This window comes from Abramis brama (genome assembly GCF_963993115.1).
Source record: "Abramis brama genome assembly, chromosome: 14".
NCBI lineage: Eukaryota > Metazoa > Chordata > Actinopteri > Cypriniformes > Leuciscidae > Abramis > Abramis brama.
Genome location: NC_139976.1, coordinates 34,047,247 through 34,058,888, shown reverse-complemented (window position 1 = coordinate 34,058,888; position 11,642 = coordinate 34,047,247). Strand labels below are relative to the sequence as shown.

Sequence of the window (11,642 nt, the reverse complement as noted above, 5' to 3'; positions counted from 1 at the left end):
ACTAATACAGTGAGATATAAAAAAATATCGCTGAGTCGCTGAAAAAATGTAAAGAATTATTTAAAAATTGGTGCATTTTACAAAGTGATGAATTTTTGAGAAATGTATTTCCAGATCCTCCAATGATAAGTTTAAAAAAAAAAGTTCAACCTAAGGGGACAAATTAGTTCATAGCCATTTCCCACCGACTCGAGGAAGCTCCTGGTTAGGGGTTCAACCTAAGGGATGTCATCACTGTAATCATTGTGATAATGTTGTACAAGATAAAACGCTTCTAGACAAACAAGATCTATTCTATTTCACTTTTTATTAATGGTCAAACTACTCATGTAATTTATAGACTGGAATGTCCTCAATGTTAAGTATTTTATATTAATATATTTTATATTTTATATTTAGGTTATTAGGTCGATTGGCTGAACATAAATATGCCATCAGGAAGGGCAATGAAGAATATCCTATGGCAAGACATTTATATTAATGCATAACAGTAATAACCCTTCTATCCTGAGATTGTTGATCATGTGATCTGTACTATTAGGAAAGGGAATAGAGAACTTAAACTGAATCACAGGGAGACATTTTGGATTTATAAATTAAAGGCCAATATATATCCAGGATTGAACGGAGACTTGGATTTTACTCCTTTCTTGTGATGCCTTTTTTTTTTGTTGGATTTATGAAGTGGTGTTTCTGAGTTTGAATATGTACTAGTGAATGTTTAATGCTGTAAAAAGAAGTTGATCACATGACAACTGTTAACATGAAACTGCTCGCACCTGTGGCTGAGATTGTTGAGTTGCTCTCCCTGAGGAAGGAGTTTGTAGCCATCTGATAATAAAGGCTTTTTAATTTTAAAGAGTGCCATGGTCATCCTAAAGTTTTCTTTGATGGACTACTAAAAAAACTCTAGACCATAGAGCACCTTGACTGGACACTTCTCCTTTAGATGCACTCTCTTCTATTGGACTTAATATAAGAAATATCCTTTTGAACATTAGGCTTATTTGATGTGCTGTAACATTATTTGCCAAGATTACATAATCAATAAAAGTGTTTTTTTGTTTGTTTTTTGCAACCAATAAGGCATAAAAAGTTTTATGCATAAGTTCTAATATGCTTTGTTTGTTCCCACTGAAGCTTTTAAGCCATGTTGCTTTCTTCTAAAACATGTTATAGCTCTGAAAATCAGATTCTACGAATACAATCACCTTGACCTTTAAAAAAAATAACTACATTTACAGACAATAAAACTATTATTTGATTAATCTATGAATGTAACATGATGACGTAACTGACCTTTCAGTGTACAGTAAGTTCAAAGACATTCTGTGCCCTGTTCTCTTACTCCAGTCATTCCCACAATCAATGGAAAACGAGGACAAGTCATTTGGGAGTACTAAAGTTGAAAGAGCAGCATGAGCCATGGAAAGGCTAGGATGACCAATTTAAAAATGGAAACCAAAACAATGAGGGTAGTTTTTTGACAAGTCATCACCCCTCCTTTAACTGGCTTCTTGCTGTATGTGTCCGTGAGAGTGAGACACAGAAGAGAAGACACTTCATTTCTCAAGGGAGGCTGAAACAACAGCTGATGACAAATGAATGTGACAACATCAGTACATGTTGGAAATTAAAATGTATTCTAATTGTCAGCCAATTGCAAATACATCCACTAAAGCTGTGGTTCTCAACTGGTTTGATTGGACAGTTTTTTTTTTACATCAATAACATCCTTCATTTTAAAAGCTGATAATATGTATAATGCTATCCTAACAATGCATGAGTAGTTACAATTAATTGTATTTTACACTGCATTATTTCCAGACAGAAGTTTATAGCATTTTACAAGTAATGCTCCAAAATAAAAGCTTTATTATTAGAAATGTTAAAGGCTTGAGAGTTTAAAATGTTTGAAAGTGAGGACACTTAAGACATAAAATAGAAATTATTGTTTTTATTTTGCAGTACAATTGTAATTTACAACAGCAATACATTTAATTAATTTTTACAATTAGAGTTGGAACTAATAATAACATTTCAAATCGCAATATATGACAAAATATTATATAGTATTATAAAATATATTAGTATTATAACTGTAAAATAAAAATTTATATAATTAATTTATATTTAATTTGTTATTATTATAATTAAAACTAATAACAATAATAGTTTATTTATAACATTTATTTTAAATATTTTAAGAATTTAAAACAATCCAAATAAAACACTTGGGGTACTAAAAAAAGATTCAATATTTTATCATTGTAATTTCATATCATGTGACCATTAACCGATATCAGAGAACCGTAAACATGAGTATGTGTTGTTAAATTATTGAAATATTACCTTCAAATCTCTCTTGGGGTACTTAAAGTAAATTATTTAAGAGTAAGTTGTTGGACAAACAAAAAACGTTTCGAAGCGCCTTATTTAAATGATAATTTATTATAATTATAAATATATATATATATATTTTTACATGCTATTATTTTTAAATTGTGACCCACCAGTTGAGAAACACTGTTAAAATGTATGTACTGCGACACAAGCAGTTGTACCTTTGCGTGTCGGGTGTGCTTTAGTGCCCTTCGCCGTACTGCTTTGAGATATAGCTTCCATAATCCACTGAAGAGAAGATGTACAGAACTCCATCTGCATATAGATGAGTATTCCTCTTTGAACAACAGCTTCTACAGTCTCTATATACAGTACAATACAGATATCACATCATATGTCTTTACCTCTGATTCTAATGTTCGCAGTCTGCGGTCAACATCTCTGATCTCACCAACTTGTTTGAGGACACCATCCACCCTGAAACATGCACAAAACATCAACATTCCACATTAATCTGAGGTAAAAAGGTTTCACAATCACATCTGTCCCAATGGAAAAGAAGTAGCGACACATGTTTTCTTCCATATTTCGACATACAACTGAGCAGAGGTGTAAAGTCCAGGGGTCAGAAAGTAAAAGTCCTGCCATATGTTTATTCCACCCATGAACTCAGCCAGCTGATTTCAAATTGCTAATTAACAAATCCAGGTGATTGGAACAAGATACTGAGGAGGACTTTTACTTTCTGAACCTGGACTTTACACCGCTGTTCCTGAGTGAAACGGATTATCAAAAAAGAAAAAAATGTATGGCCAGGAGTTGGTTCTATTCATCCACTGTTGATTGGATGTTGAGATGTGGGCGTGGCACTCAAAAGTGTGTCAGCTGTGTATGAGCTTGACAATTTCACTGGAAGGTCCAGTTATGACATTCTGATGAAACATTATGAGGTCAAAACCTTTATAAAAAAAAAAAAGAAACATCCATGGATGAATTGTTCACAATTAAGATGCGGTCATTTACATTGCTTGACGAAATTTTGTGGGTGAAATCCAGTCATTTTAATAGGAATATGTGTGATCTGAAAATTCATGTGAGGGCAAAAAAAGCTTCCAACTCAATGAATTGCGGGGTTGACCAACAGAAAGCTGCTCGATTTGAAAGTGACTTCTGTGTGAACAGAGCTTCATAGATCGCTTCACTACTGACAATGAACAGCGATTTTTGATCTGCAAAATTTCACCTACAGTGAGGAAAATAAGTATTTGAACACCCTGCTATTTTGCAAGTTCTCCCACTTGGAAATCATGGAGGGGTCTGAAATTGTCATCGTAGGTGCATGTCCACTGTGAGAGACATAATCTAAAAAAAAAAATCCAGAAATCACAATATATGATTTTTTAACTATTTATTTGTATGATACAGCTGCAAATAAGTATTTGAACACCTGTCTATCAGCTAGAATTCTGACCCTCAAAGACCTGTTAGTCTGCCTTTAAAATGTCCACCTCCACTCCATTTATTATCCTAAATTAGATGCACCTGTTTGAGGTCGTTAGCTGCATAAAGACACCTGTCCACCCCATACAATCAGTAAGAATCCAACTACTAACATGGCCAAGACCAAAGAGCTGTCCAAAGACACTAGAGACAAAATTGTACACCTCCACAAGGCTGGAAAGGGCTACGGGGAAATTGCCAAGCAGCTTGGTGAAAAAAGGTCCACTGTTGGAGCAATCATTAGAAAATGGAAGAAGCTAAACATGACTGTCAATCTCCCTCGGACTGGGGCTCCATGCAAGATCTCACCTCGTGGGGTCTCAATGATCCTAAGAAAGGTGAGAAATCAGCCCAGAACTACACGGGAGGAGTAGTTCTGGGCTGAAAAGAGCTGGGACCACCGTTTCCAAGGTTACTGTTGGTAATACACTAAGACGTCATGGTTTGAAATCATGCATGGCACGGAAGGTTCCCCTGCTTAAACCAGCACATGTCAAGGCCCGTCTTAAGTTTGCCAATGACCATTTGGATGATCCAGAGGAGTCATGGGAGAAAGTCATGTGGTCAGATGAGACCAAAATAGAACTTTTTGGTCATAATTCCACTAAACGTGTTTGGAGGAAGAAGAATGATGAGTACCATCCCAAGAACACCATCCCTACTGTGAAGCATGGGGGTGGTAGCATCATGCTTTGGGGGTGTTTTTCTGCACATGGGACAGGGCGACTGCACTGTATTAAGGAGAGGATGACCGGGGCCATGTATTGCGAGATTTTGGGGAACAACCTCCTTCCCTCAGTTAGAGCATTGAAGATGGGTCGAGGCTGGGTCTTCCAACATGACAATGACCCGAAGCACACAGCCAGGATAACCAAGGAGTGGCTCTGTAAGAAGCATATCAAGGTTCTGGCGTGGCCTAGCCAGTCTCCAGACCTAAACCCAATAGGGAATCTTTGGAGGGAGCTCAAACTCCGTGTTTCTCAGCAACAGCCCAGAAACCTGACTGATCTAGAGAAGATCTGTGTGGAGGAGTGGGCCAAAATCCCTCCTGCAGTGTGTGCAAACCTGGTGAAAAACTACAGGAAACGTTTGACCTCTGTAATTGCAAACAAAGGCTACTGTACCAAATATTAACATTGATTTTCTCAGGTGTTCAAATACTTATTTGCAGCTGTATCATACAAATAAATAGTTAAAAAATCATACATTGTGTTTTCTGGATATTTTTTTTTGATTATGTCTCTCACAGTGGACATGCACCTACGATGACAATTTCAGACCCCTCCATGATTTCTAAGTGGGAGAACTTGCAAAATAGCAGGGTGTTCAAATACTTATTTTCCTCACTGTATGTGACAGCATCTTAAGATCTCTAACATATTTTCTTGATATTTTCCACCCTCTCTTTATCCACTTTGTAAAATACTAGTGAGAAAGTTGTAAGAGTATGTCTATATAACAGTAAAAAGTAATTTTTCATGCAGATTGACTCACTTAGCGCTCATGCGTTTCAGCCTCTCAGAGTCAGTCCCTTTTTGTTTTTTGCTCTCGAAAGCCAGGAAGTTCTCCTTCTGCAAGGCCTCCCATTTCACCAGCTTGTTAGCCTCTCTACCCTTCAATTCAAGTGCTATTAAAAAGAGACAAATTCATAAAATCTTTATATTACGTCATATTTTTTTAAATCTGCTTTTTGAACTAGAATCATTGGGTGTGTTCACACTAAGCATGTTTAGTTTGATTTAAAAAAATAAATAAAAAAAAAGCACTTCCTGGCATTGTTTGGTTGCGAAATATACATCACAAAAAATATTTAAAAAAATTCATATCATTTCCTTTTTTGGTTTGGACCAAAAGAACCAAGAGAACTGAACTACAAGTGTGAACACACCCTAACATACCAAATTTACCCAAAATGTTTACAATAATTTACCAAAATGTTGGATTTTGGTGGATGGCACTTTGCGGAGGTTTCTTTTGATAAAGAGGTTGATGTGGGAAAGGATGATGAAGGGTGGAGCGAGATTTGGACGAGAATGATACTCCACTATTAGATTATAGCGCTGAAACTTCCAGTATGTGTCACTGCGCTCCTGAACCTTAGAGAATGTATAGCTGCACAAACAGACACAAGGAGAAGACAAATACATGGATGGGTGGGTCATTTGATGGCTACATACACCAGATGGATGAATGAACAGAAAAAGAATACCTGAATGTGGCAATAAGCAGGTTGACAAGTAGGATGTTGGTGACCAGTAGGAAGATGACCAGCAAAATGACCACAAGCCAGTTGTGGCTGGTGTCTCTACATGGCTCTTTCCCTTCATCAATCAATGTGATATTATCTGTGCAGTCCCTATCCCAATACTTGCCAGCTTAACACACACAAATATACAATATAGTCAGTGGATGCTAACAAAAACTTGCAAAATATTATTAATTGTAAAGTGAAGTGTAAATCAGAAGTGAGCATACTGTCTATTTCTTCCACAGGAATCTGTCCAAATATGTGCAAATATGGTCTGTACAATACTCTACGAAACGCTCTAGTAGGGCTTGGATCGTATGTATATAGTAGAGCTTGATTGGCCACTCCATACGCACTCAGCCACACCGCCAGAAAGAATAAGAAGAAGAACGCATCCTTTATCTGTGGTTCAAAAACATTCATACAAAATAGAAAGAGGAGTGATATATAAGTGGATATAATGGTCTCCGGCATTTTTCAAGTATTTTCAAATGTTCTACTTTATTTATTTATTTTAATTTACTTTTTACATCTGGAAAATGTTTGACACAGTTCGACACAGTGGGATATTAGTATCTAAAGAAGTCAATAAAGACATTTTTTGAACAGAATTAATGATCCCATTTTCGACTCAGTCTGTGACATGATGTTGAATACCACAGAACATAATTTCAGCTTGTCCCTCAATTCCTAATATCAAACAAAAATCATGGTAACACTTTATATTAAGGTACACATATTCACTATAAACTTGCATATTACTAACATGCATATTACTAACACATTAAATGAAAACTAAGTTAATGGTCTATTAGTTGTAGAATATGGTCATGCTGGATAAGGCATTAATATTTGCTTTATAAGTATGAATGAACAGCCAATATGCTAGTAATATGCATGCTAATAAGCAACAAGTTAATAGTGAATATGTGTACCTTAATATTAAAGTGTTACCAAAAATTTTAACCGAGCTGTAAAGTTTTAAAAGTCTATCGTCCTTCTACCTCTTTAGGCAGAACCAGTGTTTGTATTGAGGGAGGGTTCTAACTGAACACTTAATTTTATGCTAAACTTAGAACTACAACGTTTTTCTGTTTGTCTCACCATTTTGACAAGTATGATGATTTTGGGACCCAGCTGTCTGTGAACAGCGAAAATGTGAATGAGTCGGAGCGTGAAGACCATGTAGTCAATACACAGTATACCACGTCCCATGCTGTATGACGAATTGAACATCCTGAGACAGACACAAAGGCACACATATACAGATGATTGATTACACAAAAGTGTAGTAGAATGCACACAGGTATGATGAATATTTAGTAAACGATAACTGCTAAATTGTGACACCATAGCCTGCTACTAGAGCCTGCAATACTTGAAAATACTTAATGTATCATGTTTTTAAAATATAAAGGGGAAAAGTATGTGTGTGTGTGTGTGTGTGTGTGTATGTATGTATATGTGTGTGTGTGTGTGTGTGTGTGTGTGTATATATATATATATATATATATATATATATATATATACACTGCTCAAAAAAATTAAAGGAACACTTTGAAAACACATCAGATCTCAATGGGGAAAAATATCATGCTGGATATCTATACTAATATGAACTGGGTAATGTGTTATGAACAAAAGGATGCCACATCGTTTGATGGAAATTAAAATAATCAACCTACAGAGGATTGAATTCAAAGACACCCCGGAAATCGAAGTGAAAAAATGATGCAGCAGGCTTGTCAATTTTGCTGAAATTTCATTGCAGCAACTCAAAATGGTTCTCAGTAGTTTGTATGGCCCCCACGTGCTTGTATGCATGCCTGACAACGTCGGGACATGCTCCTACTGAGACGACGGATGGTGTCCTGGGGTATTTCCTCCCAGATCTGGACCAGCGCATCACTGAGCTCCTGGACAGTCTGAGGTGCAACCAGGTGATGTCAGATGGACCGAAACACAATGTTCCAGAGGTGTTCTATTGGATGTAAGTCAGGTGAGCGTGGTGGCCCTTCAATGGTATCATTCCTTCATCCTCCAGGAACTGCCTGCATGCTCTCGCCACATGAGGCCGGGCATTGTTGTGCACCAGGAGGAACCCAGGACCCACTGCACCAGCATAGGGTCTGACAATGGATCCAAGGATTTCATCCCAATACCTAATGGCAGTCAGGGTGCCATTGTCTAGCCTGCAGAGGTCTGTGCGTCCCTCCATGGATATGCCTCCCCAGACCCTCACTGACCCACCACCAAACCGGTCATGCTGAACGATGTTACAGGCAGCATAACATTCTCCACGGCTTCTCCAGACCCTTTCCTGTCTGTCACATGCTCAGGGTGAACCTGCTCTCATTTGTGAAAACCACAGGGCACCAGTGGCGGACCTGCCAATTCTGGTGTTCAATGGGAAATGCCAATCGAGCTCCCTGGTGCTGGGCAGTGAGCACAGGGCCCACTAGAAGACGTCGGGCCCTCAGGCCACCCTCATGAAGTCTGTTTCTGATAGTTTGGTCAGAGACATTCACACCAGTGGCCTGCTGGAGGTCATTTTGTAGGGTTCTGGCAGTGCTCATCATGTTCCTCCTCGCACAAAGGAGCTGATACCGGTCCTGCTGATGGGTTAAGGACCTTCTATGGCCCTGTCCAGCTCTCCTAGAGTAGCTGTCTGTCTTCCTGGAATCTCCTCCATGCTCTTGAGACTGTGCTGGGAGACACAGTAAACCTTCTGGCAATGGCACGTATTGATGAGCCATCCTGAAGGAGCTGGACTGCCTGCGCAACCTCTGTAGGGTCCAGGTATCGCCTCATGCTACCAGTAGTGACACTGACCCTAGCCAAATGCAAAACTGGTGAAAAACAGTCTGAAAAGATGAGTAGGGAAAAAATGTCAGTGGCCTCCACCTGTAAAACCATTCCTGTTTTGGGGGTTGTCTCACTGTTGCCCATCTAGTGCACCTGCTGTTAATTTCATTAACACTAAAGCAGCTGAAACTGATTACCAACCCCCTCTGTTACTTAACTGACCTGATCAATATCCCAGGAGTTTAACTGACTTGATGCTATTCTCTGATTAAAAAGTGTTCCCTTTATTTTTTTGAGCAGTGTATATATATATAATAAACTTTTAAAAAATAACTTTTCTATTTCAATATATTTTAACATGCAATTTATTTCTGTGATCAAAGCTGAATTTTCAGTATGGAAGTAAAATAATGCCAAATGTTTTTGAAACAAAAAAGCCTGTTGAATTGCACTACTTGAAAAAAATAGGCATTGCATTAACCATGCTTGCATTTTAATGCATTGCATTTTTAGGGCTTGCATTTTTATGGGCTGAAATTCAACATGGTTGAATATTTAAACTGTGAATATTTAAATTAAAAACATTTCAAACACATTTTCATTATTAAAAATTCAATAATCCATATTCACCTTTCATATTTCACTTCCAAAATATTCAAACTGTTTAAAAATACAACCTATAATATTCAACAGGCATTTTTCGGTCCATTTTATTTCGCTTTGCAAATTCGCTTCCACAAATTCAGTGGTTCAAATTCGACAGTAAATTCAACATTGACATCCAGGAACTGCAGGAAAAGCAGTAGATTGCCGAGCATACTCTCCATCTGCTGTTAGTATACCTCACCAAAAAGCGCGTGCAAAAGCGCGTGTTGTTGACGAAGACCAGCAACAGTTAGAACAAGCCATTCATTCATAAAATGAAAATGATTATATGTGTCAGTATATATGCGGAAAAGATGATAAAGACACAAAAGCTGTGTTTATGTTTCATTCAATAACTTCATTGTTACTTTCCCTGTGTAGCCTACATGTCATCAGCTTTCTCTACCATGAACGAGATTATAATCGGTTTCCCTCAATACCTCATATTCAAGGATTCCCCTTCCATCGGGACAAAATGCTTAAAGGGCACCTATTATGCAAAATTCACTTTTACATGGTGTTTGAACATAAATGTGTGTTGGCAGTGTGTGAGCAAAACCACCCTAGAATGATAAAAATCCACCCAGTGTTTTTTTTTACAATCTCAATAAATCATAAGCACTGTCTCAGAACGAGCTGTTCTAAGATTGCTCTCACTGTGACGTAGAATTGCGCAAGCCCCATCGACGTGGTTTGATTGACACTGTGGTTACCCCGCCCTCTGTGATCTGTACACCATCGCCATTGTTTCAACGACAGCCGGTAATGTCTCCTAAGAAATGTAGGTGTTCTGTTGTGGGATGTAAGAATGGACATAATAGTCTTCACTGACATCAGAGCCACTGAAAACACAGCGGATGGATTTTATTTATGAAGAAAAGGCACCACTTAAACTTCCTAAATACGTTTGCGAGAATCATTTTCTGACTGACTGTTTAGTGAACGAGGGTCAAAGTTAATCCTCAAGTGTGGATCGTTGCCTACTGTTCGCGATCCAACGTCACCTCCAGAAGAAGTAAGTGTATTTTATGATTTTTGAGCAAATAGTCATTTCAGTCGATGTCAGCCAGTTCAACAACAAATGCGTCTAAAGCTATTTATTGTCGTCGTCATAGGATGTTTCAACAAACAAAGTCAGACAGTTTAATGTCATGTATCATTTTTTGCAGCAATTACAAATTTAAATAAATTAATACCTGCTCTATCTCCATAGAAAGTATATAAACGTCTATCTCCCTGCAGCATTTGTTTTCTGGTTCTGTATAGCCATCTTCTCACATTTGCCACATAAGCACCTGTAGCCTACGACAAGTAATGTCAACATGACGCAACAGCACCCCTCGCATAAATATAATTTAGAAAACATTAGTACTTAGCAAACGTTATCACAGTATTTGTGTGTGTGTAGTTTCAAAAAATTGCGCGAACGTTATCACAATTTGTGTGTGTGTGTGTGTGTTGCACATCCATGCAAAGGGGACGCAATTAAAACTTTGTAAGTACATAAATGTATCAAATAACCATTCCAAGACGTCTTGGTCCATTCTCATTCGTGTTTCTTCTGCCGGAGTCTCTTTATCATCTGGGTCCAGCAGGGCGGGGATATGCAGCTCATTTACATTTAAGGTGGTACACACCAAAACAGCTCTTTTTAAAACAGACCCCAAAAATGACATTTTCAAATGGTTATAATAAATTAACTGTGGGGTATTTTGTGCTGAAACTTCACAAATACATTCTGGGGACACCCAAGACCAATATTACATCTTGTAAAAAGAGGCATAATAGGTGCCCTTTAATGTAGCTTTAAAGGACAAATCCAGTGAAAAATGAACCTAGGGGTAATTAACACATGGTTACCGAGTCGATCGTTCCCTGCGATGCGTTTTCATGAAAATCGAATGTATAGAGTTTTATCTTTAAAAACAGATTAGCTCATAACACTAGTATATGGGGCACAGAGTAAGTAAAAATAAATCGCTAGTTATTACCACTAACAAGGCTCAAAATAGCCTCACACTAACACGGTAGCATAATGAGGGTCCTTACATACAAACCGAAGCATTGAGAACTTTGTAAGTGTACAGACAGTTTAATAAGA

The 11,642-nt window shown here is 37.7% G+C and overlaps 1 protein-coding gene across 1 annotated transcript in view; it reads right to left on the bottom strand.

The window, feature by feature from the left end:
* Positions 1-397: 397 nt before the first annotated feature.
* LOC311096681 (transient receptor potential cation channel subfamily M member 4-like) overlaps positions 398-11,642 on the bottom strand; it is a 41,504-nt gene continuing 30,259 nt past the window's right edge. The window contains exons 21-28 of the mRNA XM_084135983.1: positions 7,196-7,328; positions 6,319-6,493; positions 6,053-6,218; positions 5,774-5,955; positions 5,338-5,470; positions 2,748-2,820; positions 2,565-2,658; positions 398-1,591 (exon numbers count right to left, since the gene is read on the bottom strand). Coding sequence (XP_083992109.1) covers positions 1,563-1,591; positions 2,565-2,658; positions 2,748-2,820; positions 5,338-5,470; positions 5,774-5,955; positions 6,053-6,218; positions 6,319-6,493; positions 7,196-7,328 — 985 coding nt within the window. The 3' untranslated portion in view covers positions 398-1,562. The remainder of the gene's footprint in view (positions 1,592-2,564; positions 2,659-2,747; positions 2,821-5,337; positions 5,471-5,773; positions 5,956-6,052; positions 6,219-6,318; positions 6,494-7,195; positions 7,329-11,642) is intronic.